The sequence below is a fragment of the Pleurodeles waltl genome, chromosome 1_2, assembly GCF_031143425.1.
Source record: "Pleurodeles waltl isolate 20211129_DDA chromosome 1_2, aPleWal1.hap1.20221129, whole genome shotgun sequence".
In the NCBI taxonomy this organism is placed as follows: Eukaryota; Metazoa; Chordata; class Amphibia; order Caudata; family Salamandridae; genus Pleurodeles; species Pleurodeles waltl.
This window is the reverse complement of record NC_090437.1, coordinates 1,030,904,243-1,030,931,795: the sequence shown is the minus strand read 5'-3', so window position 1 is coordinate 1,030,931,795 and position 27,553 is coordinate 1,030,904,243. Positions and strand designations below refer to the sequence as shown.

Here is a 27,553-nt window from a genome sequence, read left to right as displayed (position 1 = left end):
CACATCAGTGCCCAAGGCATCAAGACAACTTTGGACCACGTTTGGAGTAATCCTCTGATATCCAAAGCTGCTAATAACCTGGTTAAAAGTTGTATGGTGTGTGCAGTACACAATGCAGGAAAAGGGACCCCTACGCCCCCTGGCCATTTTGCCCCTCCTGATCTCCCCTTTGAAGCTATACAGATGGATTTTATCCACATGGAACCATGTAACAAACTGAAATACGTGCTAGTGGTAGTATGCATGTTTTCAAAATGGATAGAGGCCTACCCATTAAAAGACAATGGTGCCCTCTCTACCGCCAAAATATTACTAAAAGAATATTTTCCTAGATACGCAATGCCACGATTAGTCTGGAGTGACAATGGCAGTCATTTTGCTAATGAGGTAATGGAGAAGGTCTGTAACGCCCTTAACATCAAACATCGATTTCATGCTGCAAATCAACCACAATCAGCGGGCCTTGTAGAAAGGTATAATTACACCTTGAAGAGCAAAATAGCTAAGATTTGTGCTGAGACCAACTTAAAATGGCCAGATGCTTTGCCCCTAGCATTAATGTCCATCAGGATGACTGCCAGTAGCAAGTCACGATTATCCCCCTATGAAGTTGTCATGGGGAGGCCAGCTAATATCTGGGGGGTACCACGACCAAAGAAGCTTTCTGAAGTGCAATATCCTTTGTTTGTAGATTACTGTAAACAATTGACTAAAGATTTGCGTTTGATCCACCAACAGGTCAAGGCCAGCCTACCGACTCCTCTTGAAGGCCCTGGTCACCCTTTTAAGCCAGGGGATTGGCTTATGACAAAGAATTTTCAAAGAACCAACAGTCTTCAGCCCAGGTGGCAGGGGCCAGCCCAGGTACTGGTTGCAACACAGACAGCGGTGAAAGTGGAAGGAAGGAAAAACTGGATACATGCTAGCCATTGTAAGCGTGCACCAATTCCACTACAAAGTACTCTAACAGCAGAATTACCGTTGTCTCCTGATTACAGAGAAGTAGGGAGACAGGAAACACCTCCACAGGTTTCAAGTGCTACTTCTGCTCCTAAGGTGACACAGCAGCCCAGTGACGAAGAGTTGCTGTTTGAAGATCAACAAACTCATCGATACAAGCTGCGTCCTCGCCCATCCAAATGAACAGAATTTTGAAGGTGCGTAAGGTGGTGACCCCTACGAAAAGCTACATTTACATCACCCTGATAGCTCCTAGCTTGGAATTGCAAACTGAGGTCTCTTCTGAATGGCCAAGGCATCCTTTGCTCAGCAGAATACGGCACGCTTGCCTTCATGAAATACAGTTCCCCGCTTTCACCGCCACCGGCATTTCCGATGCCATTGATGTACCAGCATTAAAACGAGCTATCCTCACTGTTGTTACGCACACTTTGGGCGACGAGGTTGTAAATGACTGTGATGACTAAAATTTCAGCATGAACATGAACACGGGTGACTAGCCTGTGCAACAACACCAGAACATTGGTCAGAACAACTGTCTCAAAGAGAACACAAGCATAGTGGGATGCAGCTTGTGCAACGCTATTATCTGTGCTAAGAGCATTGGGTAAATGGAGTTAACAGTTCTGTAACTGGCGAGAGAAACCAAGTACCAGTTCTACGGAAGCGGCCAGTCATTAGGGTTGGTGCGGTTTGTAGTCCCAGCGGTAAAAAAAAAGTGCCTTTTTCTGTTTAATACCCAAGCACATCACTGATCTGGTTGAAATTGCTGGTCTCCGCCCTCATTTTGCTGAGACACTGAACGAAACTGACAAACTATACTGAAGACGAACTTTGAAGTATCGCGACTTACTCACTGGGAGTTGAGACTCACCAGGAGTTAAAACTCGAAAAGGAGAAGATAAGGGACCTAGGATCAAGCCAACATCTATTGTCCTGTATTTGAAAAACTTGTTCATGGACCAACCAGTGCAGCCTAACTACTAGAGTGGAAAGCACGGCGGTGCTGAACCCTAGTGGGTGTGAACCTTGAAGGAAAATGTACTTATCTGCATCTATCAGTATATGATTATTAGTATAGTGATATCAATATTTTGCATTTACATATTTGGTAATTGTGTGGGTATATTTTTTAACACACATAGGCGGTTGAGACGAGTAAAACGGTATCATAGAAAGGTTGTAGGACCAAGGAGGAGAGCACAATAAAATTATGAAAATATATCCATTTGACAGGACAAATATCCCTCTAGAGAATAGGGAAGAGTGGTCTTATAACTATTTCTACAAAACAACAATGAAGTACCTAGTGACCCTTATGTTAATATGTATAATGTCCAGTGGTGTTGCATCATTGTTGCAAAATCTTACCTTACATCCATTGATAAAGGTTCATGGAAAATTAGCTGAGACATTAAGTCTCACTGACTGCTGGATTTGCCGGCACTTGTCTAGACACCCTGAGGATCCTATAGGCCTTTATGAAGTACCAGTATCACCAAGCGAATATGAAAGAGGGGAAGTGTGTCTTGTACCAAATACCACTTGGAGATGTGACCAACAAGAATATCAATGGTACCCTAGGTGTGCGGTGCTCCCTAATACCCAGGCAGAATACAAGCTCTCCCCGATGCCTGGAGAGAATGCCACACTTAAAATGTTTCCCATATGTTTTGGTACCTATTTTTATGGGCAAAACCCAGAGGCAAAATACATGGGAAAGATCCCTCCTGAACAATGTGTTTACACTTTGTTATTTGATATCAAAACAGGGAATTGGGATCTTGAAGGAGAGGAGAAAATAGACAGAAATTGGACAGCGTTAATTAATGGGACTCAGAAAAATTACACTGTAAATTATTGGAACCTGACTGTGGGAGAAAATGAGATTCTGGTAGATCCAGAAGGATTGTTATATGATCCCTCCAGAGAACAAGATAGAAATGGGAAAAATTCACCTGTAATATTATCCCGGGTTTTCCTTGGCCCCCTCTGGACGGCTAGATGTTCATATGTTGCACCCTGGGCAAATGTATCATTGCTAAATACAATTTGGGAGGATTACAAGTATTGCAATAATTCTGAACATGACACCCCGGAGGGTGTGGGTTTGCCCCGCATAAAATACAGTATTATAAATTCACAAATCCAGGGAGGCATGTACTTCGTATGTGGAAGAACTGCACTATAAAGTACTTCCTCTAAACTGGGAAGGGATATGTTCACTGGCATATTTGGCACCCAACATTACTGTGATATCAAATATATCATCTTCCCAGCCCCTTAACATGGGGAGTTTTGCACATAGGTACAAACGGGGGACACCCATACTGGAGGAGCGAAAGAACTGGGTATTTCAAGTACTACATGTTCTTATTCCAGGATTTGGAATTTTCGATTTACAACTGGCAATGATGAATATGTCAGCTGAATTAGCCATTGCATTTAATGCCACCAGGGAGGCCATAGGAAGTGTACAGATAGAGATAAACTCTGCAGCCCAATTGGCGATACAAAATCGGCTTGCCCTAGACTTGATTACAGTACAAGAAGGAGGAGTATGTGTTTTAATCCAACATCAGTACCAGCAAAAGTGCTGCTATTTTGTCAACAAGTCATCAGAAATAGAATTGGATATTGGGAAAATAAAAGAAGCAGTACAGGTATTTGAAAAAGGGGGCCAATATGAAGGAGGCAATTTGAGTTTATCATGGTTATGGTCTTGGTTTGGGGGGTGGGGCTGGTTGTTTAAAGACATACTTTTTATAATAATAGCTATTATATTAAGTTGTTTGTTAGTACAGTGCTTACCTGCTCTCTGTTCCTGTTTGAAATTGTGTAAACTTCCGCCAGTGAAAATACTAGAAACCAATCGAGCTATGATGCAGAGAGAAGAGATAAATTCCCTAATGGCTATTGACCCCACTATCCTCACTACCGATACTGGTTGCTCATACCCATCGGTTGTTTATGTCCCCATGAATGCAAATTTGAAGGAAGTAGGAGTAAAATTCAACATATATGAGGAAATTTAGAACTATTCAAACGTTGATTATGTTCAGAAAAAAAAAAAAAAAAAAAAAAAAAAAGGGTCGATTGTTAGAATCCATTTTGAATTGATTCGTTTCTTTTACACGTGTAAGTTTGAGCTTTTTTGTCTCTGAACGCACTGTCTATCACATATGTTATCTTATGTATATTTGTTTAAGTAAAATAAGCCTGGTTCCACACCACAGGTTTGCAGCTGGTTTCTTTCCCTAACCGGGGCACGTTACTCATTATAATCATGTGTTCAAAATAACTAACCGACCTCGGCTGTTGTATTTTGGGGAGGGAAAGGCTGATATCTACACCTTTGAACCACGTAATCCTTTGAAGGGTCTCAAGAATGTGGGGAGTCAGGCAGCTGCAGAGGGGAGGCAAGGACAAAGCTGGGAATGGAACCGGTGTGTGGAAAACTGATTAACTCCTTAAAATATCTGTATGACGTATATCATTATTTACACACTTTATGTATCCTTTGATGTATAAGTATAAATATCACTGTTAAACGCTTCATGCCAGCACACTTTACTTCGGGCCTGGGATGCCAGTGGTAAACCTGTCCTCTTTGCTGCAGCAAAAATAAACAGACCTTTGGTCATTGATTTTTCACTCCGGCTCTCCGTGTCAAAACTCCTTTGTAAATGCATTTGTAAGTATCTGCAAATATGTGCATTTGACACCTGATGTGGACACAGGAGACAGTATGCCGGTCAAGAATAAAATATTCAGACAGTTTGACCAAGTCAAGGAAAGCATCATAGTGGAAGTCCACAAGATGCTGGAGTTGGGAGTGATTGAGCACTCTGACAGTCCCTGGGCTAGCCCAGTGGTCTTGGTTCCCAAACTTCACACCAAAGATGGCAAGAAAGAGATGAGGTTTTGTGTGGACTACAGAGGGCTCAACTTTGTCACCAAGACAGATGCTCACCCCATCCCAAGGGCAGATGAGCTAATAGACAAATTACTTGCAGCCAAATACATAAGAACCTTTGACTTGACATCAGGGTACTGGCAAATAAAAATGGCACCTGGAGCAAAAGATAAAACAGCATTCTCTACACCTGATGGGCACTACCAGTTTACTGTGATGCCCTTTGGCTCAACAAATTCCCCTGCCACCTTCCAAAGGTTGGTGAATCAAGTCCTTGCTGGCTTGGAGTCCTTTAGTGCAGCTTATCTTGATGATATTGCTGTCTTTAGCTCCAACTGGCAGGATCACCTGGTCCACCTGAAGAAGGTTTTGCAGGCCCTGCAAGCAGCAGGCCTCTCTATCAAGGCATCTAAATGTCAGATAGGGCAGGGTACTGTGGTTTCCTTGGGTCACCTTGTAGGTGGAGGCCAAGTTCAGCCACTCCAACCCAAGGTCCAGACTATTCTGGACTGGGTAGCTCCAAAACCCCAGACTCAAGTCAGGGCATTCCTTGGCTTGACTGGATAATATTGGAGGTTTGTAAAGGGATATGGATCAATAGTGACACCCCTCACAGAAATGACCTCCAAGAAAATGCCCAAGAACGTTAACTGGACTGTGGACTGTCAAAAGGCCTTTGACACCCTGAAACAAGCTATTGTACAACACCAGTTTTGAAAGCTCCAGATTATTCTAAGCAGTTCATAGTGCAGATGGATGCCTCTGAGCATGGGATAGGAGCAGTCCTATCCCAAACAAATGATGATGGCCTTGACCAGCCTGTTGCTTTTATTAGTAGAAGGTTACTCCCTAGGGAGCAGCGTTGGGAGTGCCATTGAGAGGGAGGCCTTTGCTTTGGTTTGGTCCCTGAAGAAGTTGAGACCATACCTTTTTGGTACTCACTTCACAGTTCAAACTGACCACAGACCTCTCAGATGGCTGATGCAAATGAAAGGAGAAACCCCTAAACTGTTGAGGTGGTCCATATCCCTACAGGGAATGGACTTTGTAATGGAACACAGACCTGGGACTGCCCATGCCAATGCTGATGGCCTTTCCAGGTTCTTCCACTTAGAAAATGAAGACTCTCTTGGAATATCTTCTTTCATTTGGGGGGGGGGGGTTGTGTAACAAAATGCCTTCCTTGGAATGGTTACCCCCTGACTTTGTGCCTTTTGTTGGTGCCAGTTATGATTGAGAGTGTGCTGGGACCCTGCTAACCAGGCCCCAGCACCAGTGTTCTTTCCCTAAACTGTACCTTTGTTCCCACAATTGGCACAGCCCTGGCACACAGATAAGTCCCTTGTAAATGGTACCCCCTGGTACCAAGGGCCCTATTGCCAGGGAAGGTCTCTAAGGGCTGCAGCATGTCTTATGCCAAATGGGGACCCCTCACTCAGCACATGCACACTGCCTCACAGCTTGTGTGTGCTGGTGGGAAGAAAATGACTAAGTCGACATGGCACTCCCCTCAGAGTGCCATGCCCACCTCTCACTGCCTTAAGACAGGGTGCTCTATATCCCAGGTGAGGGCATATGTGCATGAGCACAATGACCCTACAGTGTCTAAGGAAAACCTTAGACATTGTAAGTACAGGGTAGCCATAATGGCTACACTGAAATCTGAGAAGTTTGGTATCAACCTTCTCAGCACAATAAATGCACACTGATACCAGTGTGGGATGTATTGTAAAATACACCCAGAGGGCATGTTAGAGATGCCCCCTGAATACAAGTCCAAATGCTAGTGCTAGGCTGACCAGTTTCTGCCAGCCTGCCACAACCAGACAAGTTTCTGGCCACATGGGGAGAGTACCTTTGTCACTCTGTGGCCAGGAACAAAGCCTGTACTGGGTGGAGGTGCTTTTCACCTCCTCCTGCAGGAACTGTAACTTCTGGTGGTGAGCCTCAGAGGCTCATGCCTTTTGTTACAGCACCCCAGGTCATCCCAGCTAGTGGAGATGCCCGCCCCTCCGCCCACTGCCCCGACTTTTAGTGGCAAGGCAGGAACGGATAATGAGAAAAACAAGGAGTAGTCACCCACCAGTCAGGACACGGTGTCCTGAGATGAGGTGACCACTGCCTTTAGAAATCCTCCATCTTGAGATTGGAGGATTCCCCCAATAGGATTAGGGATGTGCCCCCCCCCCCCCAGGGAGGAGGCACAAAGTAGCCACCCTCCAGGACAGTAGCCATTGGCTACTGCCCCTCAGACCTAAACACACCCCTAAATTTAGTATTTTGGGGCGACCCTGAACCCAGGAAATCAGATTCCTGCAACCTGAAGAAAGAAGGACTGCTGACCTGAAAGCCCTGCAGAGACAACGGAGACGACAACTGACTTAGCCCCAGCCCTACCAGCCTGTCTCCAGACTCAAAGAACTTGCACAGCAACGCATCCGACAAGGACCAGCAACCTCTGAGGACTCAGAGGACTGCACTGAAACCGAAGGGCCAAGAAACTCCCGAGAACAGCGGCACTGTTCACCAACAGCAACATTTTTGCAACAAAGAAACAACTTTCAAAGAACTCTCCCTTCCCGCCGGAAGCGTGAGAATTCTCACTCTGCACCCGACGCCCCTGGCTCGAGCTCCAGAGAACAAACACTGCAGAGAGGACTCCCAGGCGACTGCGATGACGTGAGTAACCGGAGTTGACCCTCCTGCACCCCCACAGCAATGCCTGCAGAGAGGTTCCAGAGGCTCCCCCTGACCACGACTGCCTGGTAACAAGGAACCCGATGCCTGGACCAAGCACTGCACTCGCAGCCCCCAGGACCGAAAGGAACCAACCTCCAGTGCAGGAGTGACCAGCAGGCGGCCCTCTTCCTAGCCCAGTCGGTGGCCGGCCCTAGAAGCCCCCCTGTGCCCTGCCTGCATTGCCTAAGTGACTCCCGGGTCCCTCCATTGCTTCCTATAGCTAACCCGACGCCAACTTTGCACACTGCACCCGGCCGTCCCTGTGCCGCTGAGGGTATGTTTTGTGTGCCTGTTTGTGTCCCCCCAGTGCTCTACAAAACCCCCCTGGTCTGCTCCCCGAGGACGCAGGTACTTACCTGCCAGCAGACTGGACCTGGAGCACCCCTCTTCTCCATAGGCGTCTATGTGTTTGGAGCCCTCCTTTGACCTCTGCACCTGACCGGCCCTGTATTGCTGATGCGGTGACGTTGGGGTTGCCTTGAACCCCCAACGGTTGGCTGCCTATGCCCAGGGGACTGACTGTGTATGTGCTTTACTTACCTGAGAAACGTAACCATACTTACCACCCCCAGGAACTGTTGATTTTTGCACAGTGTCCACTTTTAAAATAGCTTATTGCCATTTTAGCCTATACTGTGTGTACTACTGCTTTAATTCAAAGTTCCATACTTACCTGTGTGAAGTACCTTGCATTTTATGTACTCACCTCAAATCTTGAATCTTGTGGTTCTAAAATAAATTAAGAAAATATATATTTCTATATAAAAACTATTGGCGTGGAGTTAAGTCTTTGAGTGTGTTTTCCTCATTTATTGTCTGTGTGTGTGTACAACAAATGCTTAACACTACCCTCTAATAAGCCTACTGCTCGGCCACACTACCAGAAAATAGAGCATTAGAATGATCTAATTATGCCACTATCAACCTCTAAGGGGAACCTTTTGACTCTGTGCACACTATCTCTCACTTTGAGATAGTATATACAGAGCCAACTTCCTACACCAATAAAGTACCACTATCGCTAAAAATTGTTTTTTAAGAAGGTTACAGGGAAGGTGCTGATGACATTGCAGTACCATTTTGGACATACAGGCAAGCACAGTGGAGGGCAGACCCACATTCACTGGTCGCTACATTGGCTTCAAGATTGCTCAGTGACAATGCTGAAGAAAGGCAGAAGCACAAAAATGGTATAATGATGAAGAAATCAGTGTTTTGGTTGGGGAAGGCCTGAACAGCAATGATGAACCATTTGTAGAATCTGCTTTAAAGATGCTAAGAAGCAGAATAAATGGTATTTGACACAACCCAGTCAGAAATTGCTATTTTGGAGGTGACACCACAAGGCGAAGAAACTCCTCAAATCCTGGTATGATCTCAAAAACTGAACTAAAAGAGTTTCAGCAAATGTGTGTGAAGCTAGTGGGACAGGTTAAACCCATGCAGTAAATACCGAAGGAGACCCTGGTTGAGTAAGCCCTGGTGAGACAAGCAGAGCGGGGCTACCTGCTTTCAACACATGCTCTTTTAAACCTGTATAGGGAATAGAACTTTCAGGATGTAATACTAGTGCCATAGCGCGTGTTATATAGCCACTGGAAAAAAAGATTAAAGTAAAGTTAGGACTCTATAAAGCAATAAGATTTTTGCTTACTTTTACAAAAATTCTAGAAAATCACAAAAGAAAAACAAAGGTTAGGTGATTATACTTGGGTTTTTTAATATTATAAAAACTAACATGTAAAAAAAAAAAAAAAATTGAAATTCACTAGTTATACTTGAGTGTCCTAACTATAACGTGGGCCTACACCGCGCACTGCTTATGACATCACTCATGAGATGCTGAATTATATCATTATTGGTAACACTGATGACATCTTCCAAGCTACTGCTGCACAAACAGAAATAGTGTAGTACTTGACACGTCTTATTCAGTGTAATAAAAGTTTTATATGGTGCACACTTTTAAGTGCAAGCCATATTTCATTAAAGCAAGGTAGAGACTGAGAGCAGCTAGTGTGAGTTTCAGTTGTACATTTCAGAAAGGTTGTGACTTAAGTCAAAGGCGTGTTACTAATAATATGTGAGAAAAATTAAAGCTTCTCCTTACGAAACATTCACTTGTGAATGCCTGTGCACATGCTATTGTTAAAGAGTTTCTGTGTAGTTCCATAGACAATTTCTATAAAAATGAAAATTTATAAAGTGTAGATATTTATTTCTAAACGCTCAGTGAAAAGTCTGAGATGTGCATTGTTACATAATGTAGAATGTATGTCTGGCTCACTTAGAGAGTGTTCAAGTCACACTATGATTGTAAGTGTTAAAATGGTGTACAGCATTCTGCTCACTTCAGGAATATATTTAAGGTATTTTTGCATACTACTTAGGGTTCGCCATACGGCCTGGTAGTGCCTTCCTTATCATTGGCCAAGGTATACAAGTGAAGCCGTTGACCTAAAATTCCATGCCAGATGATGTATTTAACAGACACATCCGATTATGGCAAATAATAACCAAACAGTGTTTTTGAACAGTGTTCAAGTTTTAATAAGTTGCTGATGTAATTAATGTCTACAGAGTTGTTAAATGTGTTATATGCCTCAGTAACAGTACAAAAAGAGTATGATATCTACTTAATGTTTGTGATTTTACAGATATGATTCATGTTCTGCCCATTAGTGCTACTGATGTTTTGGAAAACAGCGTCTGCAATTACCTTGCTGAATACCTTGCAATACACCCTTACAGTATGTAATGTCTGTTGGATGTCATCAGTGATGTGACCAATTATGTAATTTGAGATGTCATCAATGACACCATTTAACATCCGATGAGTGCTGTAATATGGGAAGTCATTAGCAGTGCATGGTGCGGGCACACAATATAATCAGGTCAGGGATGTATAACTGGTAAATTTGAGTGTTTTGAATTTCTCTTTTTTTTTTTAAATGTAAGCTAAAATCTTATTATCTTACCTAACTATAACGTCACTGTAACCTTTGCATTTTTTTCAGTTAATGTTTGCAGTTCTTTATAATGCAAAGTAAAATATCATTGCCATGCCTAATTAGAACATCAGCTTAACCAGGGCTTTTGATCATATTCACCCAACTCTTTCACTGAGTATAGCTTTAGGCAGTGCACACTCTCAGTGTTGCTTTCCCCAACCCCTGTGGTGTTTTTGCTCCCCTTCACATCCTCTCCCTTATTGCTTTGGCATTCCCTTTCAACCCTCCTGTGGGTTGCTTCACCATTTCCCCCCACCCTCCACTTTATTGCTTCCACTCCCAGCCCTCCTTATTTATTATTTTAAGCATACTAGATAGCAAATGCTCTGTCTGTTGAGAGTCATGTTGCGGCTTATTAAGAGGGGCCTGAAGCCCACCCATTGCTTAACATTGGTTGACTTCCTTGTCACTCCCATTTGCTGGCTTCTTACTACATCCAAGTTGTCAATCTTTGGTTTGTACCGCCCATGGAGTATTGCCTCTTTACAGTCTCTTTAATTGGCTTGAATCAATGCTTCCGTGACTTGCTTTTCAAGCACTGCTTTTGAGGTCACAGACTACCTAACAGCGGAGCTGTCTGTTTGTAAAACCATATTGGGGACATGCTGCTCAGAGCTCACATAGGAATATATTCCACCCATTGATTACCATTGGCTTTGTGTTAAGGGTGACCACCCATCACTGATTTTCATGGACTGCCCGTGAATTTACTTTAATCTCCTTTGTCCATGAAGGAACTTTCCATGGACGGCATTTGTCTGTAATTTTAGCCTTTGTGCTAAAGGACAAATAATTGAGATGGCTCAGCTGAAGTCAAAGGGAAGGGGTTTCCCATGCAGTGATCCAGAGGAAGGGGGCAGGGCAGACAGCTAAACTAGAAACCAGCCTTCTTGCCAGGGTGCTGACTGCTTCAAAGAAGTGTAAATGTGTGCAACTGGTTAATCTGTGCCTGTAAAGGCTACATGAATGCAGGTGTTAGTTGATAGAGTTCACACTAAGCTGCTTGAAACATTTCTTCTTTTTGAGAAGTATTGTTAGGGTATTCCAGGCTTAGCTGTGAAGTGTGTGCTTTTAATGGACACTTGCTAAACTGTTTGCACAAGATGCAATCTGCAGATCACTAAAATATACACTTTATCTTTAACTGAAATATTTTTCAGCATTTTATGTCAGCTAATCATATACTGTGTGTGATGCTAATTTAAACTAGTGACGTACACATTCATAGTGCTTTCTGTGAGGGGCAGCGACATCTTAGCACTAAAAATAAACAGGTCACTGTCCCCTGCTAACCAAACAAGATTCAATTCCATGTGCCTCCGGTTGCCCAACATACATCTGCAGTGATCAAATTAAACAACTGAGATTTAATAATATGAAATTGTGTATTCCCCACTAATTAGTTTAACTTTATTTATTTTTCATTTAAGGTGTGATTTATTTTATGTGCAGTTACCTGATGGTAAAAGATCGACAAAACCGTCACAAAACATGTTGTTCTTTCTAGCCACACCCAGGATTCTGCCTCCGTGCTCACTGGCTCCATTTCAATTGAACTCAGGATCACAGTATCCATACTTTTTTAAAATGCATTTTGAACGCTGCATTGACTAGCTATGTAAAGTATGAGAAAAGCAGTGATGTTAGCATATGTTTTTCCATAGTCCCTTACCTTCAGTATGTACCTTTTTTTATATTGTGTCAAATGAACCTGTGATCTGTATTTACTTAAAATACATAATGCGTGACCAGGAAATGTGGGTTCAAATCTTAGTTTACCCACATGACAAAATTGTGTGATTTATGTCAAATCAACTTACTTTATTTGAGAGCACTTTCAAGTAATTCAGTTCAAGATGGATCATATACATAAATCTCACTTGTACACGCTTTAATGGTTTGTAATGTTCCACCAGCAAAATAATTGTTATTGTCCATGATATAAGGGACACCAGACTATCGATACACTTTGTTCTCTCATGGCTTTATCAGGAGGGGGGGGGTTAATACATGTTTTAAAGTTCATCGTTTGAAACTTCCACTTCAAATAAATTTAAGTCTTTATCATGTTCTTATATTTTGTTTGTTGTGCAATTTTCATCCCAAATATTCTGAAGATTCTACATGTTCTTTGGCAGTTAGGGATGAGCCATACCATTGGTTTGTGGTTGGCTCAACTGCAGAGCCATTTCAAGACATAGATGGAGTAGACAATGGCTCAGCGTCCAACTTTTAAAGGGTCCAAGGCCCGGCCTGCCCTCCAGAACCACCGCCAATGGACCACCGCACAGGCAGGGTCTGCCATGGTGGTGGGTGCTGCTTATTCTACCACTTGACAGTGCTGCTACTGTTTTGGCTGCTTTGGTGAAACTACTCTCCATGTGTGTAATACTTTACGATACACCTGGAAGGTCCATCTAATTTCAGAAATTGTCCTGGCTTGTTTTTCTGTCCCTTATTCGTCCAATTCTTAGCAATGACTCTTTGAATCATTTGCTGTGGATCTCCCATCCGATCTTGACTTCATCCTGCTCTTTAATTCTCTGTCTGGTCATTGGGCTCCCAGTTCTGAGATAAATGTATAATCCCTGACACACACTCTTATGTATCAGTCAGTTCTTCTTGGTGCTGTGAGAGAACAAGCAAGTTGTGGGTACCTCACAGCCTGTGTGACTGTTACCTACACCATCTGCTCTGCCTCATTTATTTGTTTAGGTTTGATGTCTAGTGGAGAGTATGGTGAGCAGGTGGAAATGTCACTTACCTTAATGTTTCCCAAGCTGTTTGCCATGAGTATTGAAATGTCAAGAAACCTAATCACAATTTTGTAGTTGCTTTCTTTACAAGAGGGATTGGGTAGAGGTGATGTCCTTGACAGTGCGCAGAAGGGCATCAATTTACTGTTGAACAAGTATACAATGCAATCTCATATTGCACACTGCATACAAATAGTATATAAGTGCAATTTAAAAAATAGTAAATAAAATGCATTGATAAAATATTGGGGCATAGCCGCACCTTAACTGGGAGCCGAAAAGTAACCTTTTGTCTTGAGTTTTTACAGTCTTGTTCTAAACTTTTTATTGTCTTGTCCTGAATTTCCCTACATGCCAGGTGGTCACCCTATTTGTGTTTATCTCTCACATTTGCTGGGTTTCTATTTGCTGGCTTTATTTGTTTTAGTCTGTCCAGCTTGTCTGTCCTCCCCTTGAAGCATAGCCTTTTTACTACCCCTTTGGTTGGCTCCTTCTATGCTTCCACCAGTGTCTGATTTTCAGAAACTCTTTTTTTTTTTCTTTTTCATGAATCACTCCAAGCAAGTGTTCTCCAGGTGTGTTCTTTGTTTGCGTTCCCTCCCTCCCTGCTCCCACACTCTGTGCTCCGTTTGACTCTTTCCCTATTCTTTCTTGAATAGTATCAACACAGGCCTACGAAATAGGCTTGTGATTAGCAACAAAGATTGCTGTGATTCGAATTAGGTTCAATATGTATGAGAAAAAACTGAAGCACCTGAGCAGTTCACATACTTTTTGGGCCCACTGATGCTTGCCTGAATCTTTTCCCATGCTGGATTAATGTGCTTGCAGACAGTGCAGTGTCCCCTTCCCTCTTCCCCTGTTGGTTCCCTTCACTTCAAAGCCTGGATTGTAAGATCTCATCTTAATCAAGCCCACAAGGCATTTGTTGCTCTATATGGTGCCTGCTTCGGAACCTGTTTTCTGCACCATGTGAAGGAACAATTTTAGAAGCCACTCTTCATGCAGAATAATTTTTACAGTAAGATTTTAAGGATGCTCAGGAAAAATTTGATTTGAATTTATTTTACTGTGGTTGAGGTGCCTTATGCTTGTAAATATTCCGCTGAACCCCCTGTTGGCTACCCTTTGTCGTGTAGAAATGCCTATGAACGGTTTCAAATTACCGTGTACCAATTTCAAATTTCACCTCCATACTCCCTGCCTTTCCAAATCTAAGGTTCTTTTTAGTAGCTTATAATCAGCCTCTTCTCAATTAAAACGTTTTTGGAAGTTTCCCAGCAAGCTCAATACGCTGCTTGCACTTTTGCTACATACCCATTCAAAAGCAGGTTAAATCTCCCCTTATTTTGAAAATGCATCTTAGCAATATATAGCATTCGAAGTCTGATAAAGCCAACTGTGGTTACACAGTCTACCCATTTCCTGCCACAGTCTGTTTGGTGTCTAACACGATTGTTGTTAGCTCATTGTTTAATGTACCCCGTCACTATCTTCTTAAACGTCTGTGACATTTAGCACAGGTTTCAAGTTTTTAGATCTTTAGAATACATAAACTGTGTTTGAGTAATGTTCTTTGGCAGTAGTAACAGAAAATAAATGATATTCAAGGGACAGTTAGAATGTTTAATGGAAGATTCATTTTGACGGACTGGTGTAGGATCAGGCTTATTGCGTTTAGAGAGGTGCAACAAAAAATAAGCATTGGCAAAGCCAGTAGCTCTCACCTTTGAAATGCGAGTGCCAAACTTTTGGTGTTACCAATATTTGTTTATAAAGCCTTTCTTAAAAAATAAAAAAGTTTAAAAAAAGAAAAGACATTTCAAAATTTCGAAAAAGCATACATATCCTATGGTATCTCAAAACCGTACATCCAAATCAATATTTTCTTATATATTATAAATGGGATGGTTTACTTTAAAAATATTTTTTATTCCAGAAGCTCCAAACAGGATTCAAAAATAATAATTAAATGTCAAAATCTAAAGGAAAATGCTTGCCGAGGCCTAACGTACTTTCACAGGACTCTCACTCTGTACCAGCATGGAAGAAGTCCAACATTGTTTTGATAATAATTAAACTTTCCACAGCTTATCTCGCAAAATTAATTTGTTGGACAATAAAAAGCATGATATTGCTACTACATTTTAGAGTGCTCGTCAGAAGGATGAAGGGTTAGGCTGTCTCGAAATCTTACACAATGATTTCTGCAACATTTTCAAAAATATCTTTATGAAACATTCAGGCCCAACTTATGTGCGGCCTACATTGGTCACTTTCAAAAGCTTTTTGTTGACTTTCCTTTTGCAAATCATTGCCATCAGGTTTGGTAGTGACTTTTTCAATTGAAACAAATCACTAAAACTTCCAGAATGGCAAGGCATTTTAAATGAAAACTCAGTAATGAGAATAGTCTATCCCGGTGACACGAGTCAGCAGGTCATGCTGTTTTATCTTTTAAAAAATCGTATTTTATGGTGTCTTAGTTCAATAGAACCAACTGCAACAGACCAAGACATACAGTAAGATAGCGGAGAAGGTTAATTCATCTGCTGTAGACACGTGCAGGATGCCTTCCAAAAGCAGGTTCGAGCTTTGGGCACTACAGCTATTTACTACAGAACTCACTCTGTCCCATGTGACCACATCAGAAAGAATTATAATATCTCTCAAACGGCTCCTTGCCTCGTACGTGACTTTCACCCAGTCCTTGCTTTTTAGCTAACAGCAGTCAGCATGCTGTGCCTAGTGTAGGCCTGTTTCAAAGGTAAAGTGAAACTACAAGTTCCAGCGTGCTTCGGCTTTTTGTTGGCAAGCAAGACTAGCTAGCACTCGTGTCTTGTATTTTCAATCTATTTTATATCAAACTGCAGTGTGTGTATTTGGTAGTTGAGTAATATGTTACCTATTACCTTTAACTTCTAGAGAAGGCTCTGTTCCCATTCCCTTCTTTAAATTAATACATATTAAGGGAACACTTAATGAGGTTGGCACGAGAAAATGTTGTAAATCTGTGGGTTTTTCTTTATTATAGTTTCTAGATCTTAAGAAGTCATTTAGGGCCAGATGTAGGAAATCCATGAATTGCGACTCGCAGATTGCGAGTCGCAATTCAGGATGCAGAACGGTGTCTCAGACACCGTCTGCGACTCGCTATGAGGTCGCAAAGACCCACCTCATCAATATTCATGAGGTGGGTCGCTTTTTGCGACCCCATAGCGAGTCCCTGCACTCACAGGGATGGTGGCCTGCTGTAGTCACCAGACCTCCGTGTCTGTGACTGCTTTTTAAATAAAGCAGTTTTTTGTTTTCATTTTGCAGCCCGTTTTCCTTAAAGGAAAACCAGTTGCAAAATGAAAAAAATACCCAAACCATTTGGTTTCGTTTTTTTCAGAGTAGGCAGTGGTCCATAGGACCACTGCCTGCTCTGAAAAAATATTTTTTTCGACATTCACAAAGGGGAAGGGGTCCCATAGGGACCCCTTCCCTTTTGTGAATGTGTTACCACCAGTGTGACCATAGGACCACTGCCTGCTCTGAAAAAATATTTTTTTCGACATTCACAAAGGGGAAGGGGTCCCATAGGGACCCCTTCCCTTTTGTGAATGTGTTACCACCAGTGTGACACTGGTGGTAACTGCGAGTTGGTTTGCGACCGCATTCGCGGTCACAAAGCAACTCTGAATTGCAATGCGAGTCGCAAATAGGAAGGGAACACCCCTTCTTATTTGCGAGCCGCATTCCCAAATTGCGAGTCGGTACCGACTCGCAATTTGGGAATGAGCATCGCGGGAGGCCGTTTGCATGGCGCACACTGCGTTTTTCGCAGTTTGCGCCATGCAAACGGCTTGCTACATCTGGCCTCTGGTGTCTCAAAGGGAGCGTGGGTCTCCAACACCTGTGTTGATATATTTGCCTTCTACCAATAGCATCCAGCCTGTTGTGAGCTCGTGTAATTTTAAGAGTTTCTCTGCGTCAGACTGATAGTGGTGATTTAACAGTCAGAATCCTGCATGCAGTGTTATGCTGTTGCCGGAAGACTATGGTTTACAGTAGGATATACAGGAAATTAAACAACACCATTATACATTTTGTTGCAAATAATATCTTTTTGCCACTCTACACAACTCGGGAATCTTATTCCATTTCTCACCACAAACCGTTATTGAACAAGTTTCACAATAAAGTGTAATTTTTTTTTTCTTTCTTTCTTTTAGGTTTGCCAGGCTTGCAGCAACAACTTTCATCAGTCAGGGAATTCCTGTCTTTCTTTTTTCTAATATTACCCCAACACCCTATGTGGTAAGTGCCGCAAACCTATTTCAGTTGTGTATGTTATTGTAGCATGAGCACAACAGGCAGCTTCTGACAAAAATGGGCGTGTGTGCGGGCTGTTCATGTAGAGAATTGAAGTCCACCCTTAAAAGTGTTGTATACAATTTTGCAATTTATGGTTGGATCTGGTGGCTCAGTGGACTAATTTATCAACTCCAGAAATCCTTGTTTAACGTCATTGTCATATGTTTAACTCCCAGCTTGTCTAGTCAGTCTTTCATCCTTCTTTGGCACAGGCGAGTTTCAATGCATTGCCAGAGTTGCACTCCAAATGTTCTGAATTACCTTGTTGTGCTGTTTGACTGGTTGATTTCTTCAGGTCTGACATCATGAGTGTGTATGAGTCCATGCCACTCCTGAATAAGTGTGCCCTGATGTATGTGGATAGACATTAAGGGCCAGATATAAGAAGAATAAGAATTCATGTGAGATACAAGGAAGGTGAACAAGCGCTAAAGAGGAGCAAACACCGACACGTGTTTCGCCCCCTAGTGGTAGTCGTACCTGGGGCTTTCTCAAGTCTTTCCAAATATTCTTAAGAACAGTTCATATAGAGTCTCATTATCCTTGTTCAATCAGTTAACATGTTTATCGGGCTCAGAGTATCCGGGATAAATCCCGCGTTGCAGTGCCATAATTTATTTAATTTGGCACTTGTTCACCTTCCTTGTATCTCACATGAATCCTTATTCTTCTTATATTCAAAATAAACCTCCACTGGATGTCAACAAACTGATTGGATGTGTTATTCTAGACTTGAACTGTGAAAAGCGAGATATGATCTAACTATCTTTTGTATGGGTTTACCTACATTTTGATCACATCTACAGATAGGGGACCATGACTTAGTTTAGAATTAAATTTTTCAATATTTTGTAGTGTGGAGGTGTGAAGGGGTATTGTTTTTGTAGTATTTGTTTTGGTGCATGCTGTGTGTCTGCCTCACTACATTGTGGTTTGTCATTTGCAATTGTGTGTTTCTTATAGTTTCTTCCTAATCCAAAGTTGTCATGTTAGTGCATTAATGTGGGAATAAAACTGTACTCCAAAATTTGGACATCAAAAAATTTACCTCATTTGGTTCTCCTATGGTTTACTGGATCAGAAACAGTTTCACAAGACAGTGGTTCCAGTAAAAAAAAAAAAATAGTGTACAAAGTTTGAAAAGTTTAACAATATGAGGCTAAGTATAATGCTCCCAGAATGCTCTCTGATTAGATGCAAAAGTTTGCAGAAGCTTGTAAGCAAGAGTGATCATTCGTTGCTTTCAAAATAAAATGTTCCAAACAAAATGCAAGTAGGAAACAAATACGTTTCACTATCATGATTTTAGGTGCTATTTCTTTGAAGTGTCATTTAGTAAAATGTGTGGATACATGCTAGTATTTCCCAAAAATATTCCTAATGGAAAATCAGTGTAACCGTTTTGAACAAGATTATGGGAAACATGAAAATAAACGAGCACTGGCAAAGCCAACTGATCCAAAAAATTTTGTGAGTCTTTTGTTTTCGCCAATGCCTGTCTTGTTTTGACATGGCTTTTGTAACACTTTAATTTTTTGGGAGCTGCCAGGCACTCACCATTGTAAACAAGCATTTTCAATGCAACGGCTCTCGCATTTGCTCGAGTTAGAGCTATTAGCGTTGAAAAGAAAAAAAAACGCAGCTCGATCGCACTATGTAAAATGCAGCACGATCACGCTGCGTGGAAAATAAACAGATAAAGTAGTCCAGACACCATGCTGAAAGCATCGAGCCTCGTATGTTTTTAGTAGTTTATTAGTGCTGTGTAGGTGGGCTAAACACAGGAAAAGGCATGAGGTATGCATGCCTTTCACAAATGAAAACAAGTGGAATTTAAAAGGCAAGCCGATGAACCAATGTAAGTGACTGACGTGACATGGGCATGGTTGGAAGCCCAAAGAGAGATTACAGCTTTGCGCTCGCCCATAAAAAACACTGGCAAAAAGGGGGTGAAAAAGTTTTTTATCTCAAAAAGCACACATTGCCACCAGTGGCGTAAGAAAGGCCCCACACCCCCCTCCTGGGGACCTCCGCAGCACAGCACCTGACCTGAGTGAGTCTGGAGGGGGGGCTCCATGTTCTTTGCAGTGGGGCCACACTGTTGTGCCACACTGCTCAGAATCCAATGCTGCCAAAATCAGATCGCTCAAGAAAAAACCTCTCCTCATCTTTGTTTTTCTTCTGACAAGCAGAGGATGCAGGGAAGTGGGCATGGTAAGTGAAGTGGTAACAGTGTGATATAACTGGAATGATGTGCATTCACCCTTGATAATGAACGCCTGCTCTGTGCAGCCCATGGGCAGGTAGCCCTGTTACTCTGCACTACCCTAGAGGGCCTGAGATTTTAACATTAGGTTGTTCCAGATGCACTGAGCTGTCTTTGCAGAATAATGGGCCATTCATGACATTGTGGTAAATCTTCATGACATGTCAACAATTCCTAATAATGGTGCATCGCTGATATTTGTGTGGGCATTCCTTGTAACCTGCTATTTTGACATAGTATGTGAGTGACAAATTTATTAGTAACCTTGGTGGCATTGTAACATTTGCTGTAATAGGCATTAACCCCTTAGCTGCTGGGCCTTTCCCCCCCCAGTGCTGAGCCCTTTTTTGGCTATTTGGGGTAGTTCGCGCTTAGGGCTTCATAACTTTTTGTCCACATAAGCTAACCACGCCAAATTTGCGTCCTTTTTTTCCAACATCCTAGGGATTCTAATGGTACCCAGAGTTGGTGGTTTCCCCTGGAGGAGACCAAGAAAATAGCCAAAATACAGTGAAAAATTTTTTTTTTCCAAAAAAATGGGAAAAAAGGGCTGCCGAAGAAGGCTTGTGGTTTTTTCCCTGAAAATGCCATCAACCAAGGGTTTCTGGTGCTGAAATCACTATCTTCCCACCTTTCAGGAACGGGCAGACTTGAATCAGAAAACCGAATTTTTCAACACAAATTTGGCATTTTACTGGGACATACCCCATTTCTACTATATTTGGTGCTTTCAGCCTCCTTCCAGTTAGTGACAGGAATGGGTGTGAAACCAATGCTGGATCCCGGAATGCTAAACATTTCTGAAAACTAGACAAAATTCTGAATTCAGCAAGGGGTCATTTGTGTAGATCCTACAAGGTTTTCCTACAGAAAATAACAGCTGAAATAAAAAAATATTGAAATTGAGCTGAAAACAACAGCCATTTTTCTTTATGTTTTACTCTGTAACTTTTTCCTGCGATGTCAGATTTCTGAAAGCAATATACAGTTTTGTCTGCTGGACTCTTCTGGTTGCGGGGATATAAAGGGCTTGTAGGTTCATCAAGAACCCTAGGTACCCAGAGCCAATAAATAAGCTGCACCCTGCAGTTGGTTTTCATTCTATACTGGGTATACAGCAATTCATTTGCTGAAATATGAAGAGTGAAAAAGAGGTATCAAGAAAACCTTTGCATTTCCAAAATGGGATCAAGATAAGGTTTTGAGGAGCAGTGGTTATTTGCACATCGCTGAATTCCGAGGTGCCCATACTAGCATGTGAATTGCAGGGCATTTCTCGAATAGACGTCTTTTTTACACACTCTCTTATATTTGGAAGGAAAAAATGTAGAGAAAGATAAGGGGCAATAACACTTGTTTTGCTATTCTGTGTTCCCCCAAGTCTCCCGATAAAAATGATACCTCACTTGTGTGGGTAGGCCTAGTGCCCGCGACAGGAAATGCCCCAAAACACAACATGGACACATCCTATTTTTTTTATAGAAAACACAGCTGTTTTTTCCAAAGTGCCTACCTGTAGATTTTGGCCTCTAGCTCAGCCGGCACATAGGGAAACCTACCAAACCTGTGCATTTCTGAAAACTAGAGACCTAGGGGAATCCAAGGAGGGGTGACTTGCGGGGCTCGGACCAGGTTCTGTTACCCAGAATCCTTTGCAAACCTCAAAAAGTGGCTAAAAAAACAAGTTTTCCTCACATTTCGGTGACAGAAAGTTCTGGAATCTGAGAGGAGCCACAAATTTCCTTCCACCCGGCGTTCCCCCAAGTCTCCCGATAAAAATGATACCTCACTTGTGTGGGTAGGCCTAGCGCCCGCGACAGGAAACGCCCCAAAGCGCAACGTGGACACATCAAAATTTTTGGAAGAAAACAGAGGTGTTTTTTGAGAAGTGCCTACCTGTAGATTTTGGCCTCTAGCTCAGCCGGCACCTAGGGAAACCTACCAAACCTGTGCATTTCTGAAAACTAGAGACCTAGGGCAATCCAAGGAGGGGTGACTCGCGGGGCTCGGACCAGGTTCTGTTACCCAGAATCCTTTGCAAACCTCAAAAAGTGGCTAAAAAAACAAGTTTTCCTCAGATTTCGGTGACAGAAAGTTCTGGAATCTGAGAGGAGCCACAAATTTCCTTCCACCCGGCGTTCCCCCAAGTCTCCCGATAAAAATGATACCTCACTTGTGTGGGTAGGCCTAGCGCCCGTGACAGGAAACGCCCCAAAGCGCAACGTGGACACATCAAAATTTTTGGAAGAAAACAGAGGTGTTTTTTGAGAAGTGCCTACCTGTAGATTTTGGCCTCTAGCTCAGCCGGCACCTAGGGAAACCTACCAAACCTGTGCATTTCTGAAAACTAGAGACCTAGGGCAATACAAGGAGGGGTGACTCGCGGGGCTCGGACCAGGTTCTGTTACCCAGAATCCTTTGCAAACCTCAAAAAGTGGCTAAAAAAACAAGTTTTCCTCACATTTCGGTGACAGAAAGTTCTGGAATCTGAGAGGAGCCACAAATTTCCTTCCACCCGGCGTTCCCGTAAGTCTCCCGATAAAAATGATACCTCACTTGTGTGGGTAGGCCTAGCGCCCGCGACAGGAAATGCCCCAAAACAGAACGTGGACACATCACATTTTTTCATAGAAAACAGTGCCTACCTGTGGATTTTGGCCTCTAGCTCAGCCGGCACCTGGGGAAACCTAGCAAACCAGCACATTTTTGTAAACTAGAAACCCAGGGGAATCCAAGATGAGGTGACTTGTGGGGCTCGGACCAGGTTCTGTTACCCAGAATCCTTTGCAAACCTCAAAATGTGGCTAAAATACCACGTTTTCCACACATTTCGGTGACAGAAAGTTCTGGAATCTGAGGGGAGCCACAAATTTCCTTCCACCCAGCGTTCCCCCAAGTCTCCCGATAAATATGATACCTCACTTGTGTGGTTAGGCCTGGTGCCTGCGACAGGAATAGATCACACAACGGTCAATGTTGGTCCTTACGTGAGGCAGCTGTTGACCCTGGGGTGATCCATTCCTGACACAGGCACTAGGTGTAGGCACTCAAGTGGGGTAGTGTTTTTATCAGGACAGGTGAGGAGTCACTGGGTGGTAGGAATGTTGTGGATCCCAGCATATTCCTGTAGTTTGTGTGACAGAAATGCGAGAAAAATAGAGTTTTTTCTCAACATTTCAGCTTTGCAGGGTATTCTGGGTAAGAAAACTTTGGGGAATCCACACAAGTCACACCTCTGTGGACTCCCCCGAATGTCTAGTTTCCAGAAATGTTTGGGTTTAGTGTGTTTCTCTATATGGCCGCCGAATCCAGGACCAAAAACACAGGTGCCTGCCTTACAAAACCAGTTTGTTTTGCCATAGACAATTTTGATGTCTCCACAATATGATTTGGGTGGTGGAATTTGGGGCTGAACTAAATTGGTGAGCTCCCAAGAGAGCACTCTCTCTCTGCTTGCCGCCGCATTCACCTGCTCTCTGGGTTGGCCTAACCCACTATTACCCAGTTGCACGAACAGCTTGCGAAGGGACAGCAGGACTGTCCTCATCACCTCCCTCATAATGTACTGGAAGAGGAGTTTTCGAATGGGACTCCTCTGACTGAAAAATCACTCCCAGAGTCTGCGCCATTGTCCTATCCCTCAGATGCTGTCTCAGTATCTGATGTCTCAGTCTCTGATCCTATGTCAGAGCGGTCCTCTATAACCCGAGTGCAGGCAGCAGTCATCCATCAAGATGCCATCTCTGCTATTGGCTAAACTGTTGCTCTAAAACACTAAACTACGTAGACAGTCACAAAATCGATGGTGTGTGTGAGATACGTGCAACAGTAGAGGCCACCTTACCTGCGCTTCTTCCCTCAATCAGCACGTACTTTCAAGACACTCAAAAAACACCTTGTCACATACCATTCGTCACAGTCTTTAGCACCTCCTGCGCCCAGTCCAACAATCATTATTGGTGCTCCCACTCCCTCCTCCTCGGATTCCCTCATTACCACCCAGCAAAAGTGCCCTTCATCTCTCCATAGACTTTACTAATGTACTCAGCTATTTACATAAAATACAGATGTGCTCTTTGCAGTAGGCATATAAACCTTCTGCGCTTCTTTATGGCACTAAAACTGCCACTAGACAAGTCGGACCCTTTTCCCCCCAGGGAAACCACACACATATTGACAAAAGTGATGTATATATGACAGCCAACCACCTGAAACTCAACTCAAGCAAAACCGAAATAATCCTCTTTGGCCCTCACCAAAAAAAACCTGGGACCCCCCATGGTGGCCCACCACGCTAGGCCCTGCACCCACCCCCGCCAACTACGCACGCAACCTCAGCATCATCCTAGACTCCTCCCTCTCTATGACCCAACAAATCAACGCTCTTACCTCCTCATGCTTCAACAAACTCCGTATACTGAAAAACATTAAAATGGATCCCCACAGAGACCAGAAAAACTGTCACTCACGCACTCATCAGCAGCAGGCTTGATTACAGAAACGCCCTCTACGCCGGCACCACTCTAAAACTCAAGTGCAAACTACACGCATCCAGAACTCAGCAGCACGACTCATCCTCGACCTCCACCGACACAAACACATCTCTCCACACCTCAAATCCCTCCACTGGCTCCCCATTGACAAAAGGATCACCTTCAAGATCCTCATCCTCACACACAAATCACTCCACAACACAGGCCCTGCCTACCTCAACGAGAGTCACCTTCCACACCCCCACACGAAACGTCCGTTCAGCTGACCTCTCTCTCGCCTCTGACCCCCGCATCAAACACACCACCACCGGGGGCAGATCCTTCTCCTACATTGCACCCAAAACATGGAACGCACTCACAACCCACATTCGCAAGACCCAAAACCTACTTCTTTTCAGGAAGGGCCTCAAAACCTGGCTTTTTGAACAGTGAACCTCCTAGCCCCTTTCCCTCCCCCCCGTCCCCCCCCCAGCGCCTTGAGACCCTCACAGGTGAGTAGCGCGCTTTATAAATCTCTTTGATACAGATCTACCTATATATATATATATAAATATATATCTACATAGATATATCTATAGATATATCCATGTACCTAGATATATCTATCTACATAGATATATATATATAGATATATACATATATTTTTTTTTAGTTGTTGTATGGTTTCCTTGGGGGCCAAAATGGCCCCCAGGGAAACCCTACAACATCTAAAAAAAAAATTGCCCCCACAGGGGGTCACCCTGCCCACGGGCGACCCCCTGTCATTTCATTTTTAAAAAAAAAAAAAAAAAATTCCCCTGGGGGGGGGGGGGGGGGGGCGCGATCGCGCCCCCCCCCCTCCCCAGGGGGCACCTACCTTTTTATTTTTTTAGGAAAATTATCCGGGGGGGGGCGGCCCGTTTTCCGGGGGGGGGCTGCCCCCCAAAAGTGAAATCCCTGGTGTCTAGTGGGGTTTCCTGGCCCCCGATCGCAGCTGTGCTGCGATCGGGGGCCAGGAAACCGTTTCAGAAGGCCTCGTAAGAAAGGGGAGACTCTCCCCTTTCTTACGAGGCCTTCTGAAACTGTTTCTGGCCCCCGATCGCAGCACAGCTGCGATCGGGGGCCAGAAACAGTTTCAGAAGGCCTCGTAAGAAAGGGGAGAGTCTCCCCTTTCTTACGAGGCCTTTTCAAAATGTTTCCTGACCCCCCCGATCGCAGCTGTGCTGCGATCGGGGGAGCCAGGAAACCTGAAAGTGTTTCCTGGCCCCCGATCGCAGCACAGCTGCGACCGGGGGCCAGGAAACACTTTCAGGAAGGCCTCGTAAGAAAGGGGAGTGTCTCCCCTTTCTTACGAGGCCTTCCCGAACGTGAAAAAGGCCGTTTTCCCCATGAAAGCAGGAAGCGGCCGCAAGGCTGCTTCCTGCTTTCATGGGGAAAACACCTTTGCAACGTCAGCGCGCCTCGCGGCGCGCTGACGTCACAAAGGGGCGGGTGGGGGGCGGGGGGAGACACGGTAGCTTCCGTGTCTCCCGGGGGGGGGAAAAAAATAAAAAATAAATCCTCGGGTGCGACGCACCCGAGGATTTATTAATGCCCTTCCTGGTGTCGGCCACTGGTCGTGACCCGCACCAGGGAGGGTGTGTGGGCGTCGGCCAGTGGCCGACGCCCACATTTAAGAGGTTAACATTGCCCATCCTTTCTAGAGTTTTCCATTCTTAACAAACTTTTGTGTATCACACATGCAGTGGCTCGTCCTTAACTTACTGTGGGCTTTTAATGCGTAATTCCAGCTTTCCCTGGCAAATATGTTGGTAAAATCATGGGGACATGCTTGACATCACTGATATTTGTTAGTGATAGTAAATAGATGTTTGTAAGGAAATGCCTTCCTTGGCATGGTTACCCCCTGACGTTTTGCCTGTTGTTGATGCCAGTTATGATTGAAAGTGTGCTGGTACCCTGCTAACCAGGCCCCAGCACCAACGTTCTTTCCCTAAACTGTACCTTTGTTCCCACAATTGGCACAGCTCTGGCACACAGATAAGTCCCTTGTAAATGGTTCACCTGGTACCAAGGGCCATATTGCCAGGGAAGGTCTCTTATTGCTGCAGCATGTCTTATGCCACCCTGGGGACCCCCTCAATCAGCACATGTGCACTGCCTCACAGCTTGTGTGTGCTGGTGGGGAGAAAATGACTAAGTTGACATGGCACTCCCCTCAGAGTGCCATGCCCACCTCTCACTGCCTGTGGCATAGGTAAGTCACCCCTCTAGCAGGCCTTACAGCCCTAAGGCAGGGTGGCTATACCACAGATGAGGGCATAAGTGCATGAGCACTATGCGCCTACAGTGTCTAAGCAAAACCTTAGACATTGTAAGTGCGGGGTAGCCATAAAGAATATATGGTCTGGGAGTCTGTCAATTACGAACTCCACAGTTCCATAATGGCTATACTGAAATCTGGGAAGTTTGGTATCAAACTTCTAAGCACAATAAATGCACATTGATGCCAGTGTGCAATTTATTGTAAAATACACCCAGAGGGCACCTAAGAGATGCCCCTGACTACCAGTCCGACTCCTAGTGCTAAGCTGACCAGTTTCTAGCAGCCTGCCACAACCAGACGAGTTTCTGGCCACATGGGGTCAGTGCCTTTGTCACTCTTTGACTAGGAACAAAGCCTGTACTGGGTGGAGGTGCGTCTCACTTCCCCCTGCAAGAACTGTAACACCTGGTGGTGAGCCTCAATGGCTCATGCCTTTTGTTACAGCACCCCAGGGCATCCCAGCTTGTGGAGATGCCCGCCCCTCCGGCCAATGTCCCCACTTTTGGCAGCAAGGCTGTAGGAGATAATGAGAAAAACAAGGAGGAGTCACCCACCAGTCCGGACAGCCCCTAAGGTGCCCTGAGCTGAGGTGACCCCTGCCTTTAGAAATCCTCCATCTTGAGTTTGGAGGATTCCCCCAATAGGAATAGGGATGTGCCCCCCCTCCACTCAAGGAGGAGGCACAAAGAGGGTGTAGCCACCTTCCAGGACAGTAGCCATTGGCTACTGCCCCCCAGACCTAAACACC

The 27,553-nt window shown here is 43.9% G+C and overlaps 1 protein-coding gene across 1 annotated transcript in view; it reads left to right on the top strand.

Moving 5' to 3' along the window:
* Nucleotides 1-27,553, top strand: part of PGM2 (phosphoglucomutase 2) — a 252,015-nt gene that overhangs the window by 84,226 nt on the left and 140,236 nt on the right. Inside the window, exon 4 of the mRNA XM_069202119.1 lies at nucleotides 17,600-17,684. Coding sequence (XP_069058220.1) covers nucleotides 17,600-17,684 — 85 coding nt within the window. The remainder of the gene's footprint in view (nucleotides 1-17,599; nucleotides 17,685-27,553) is intronic.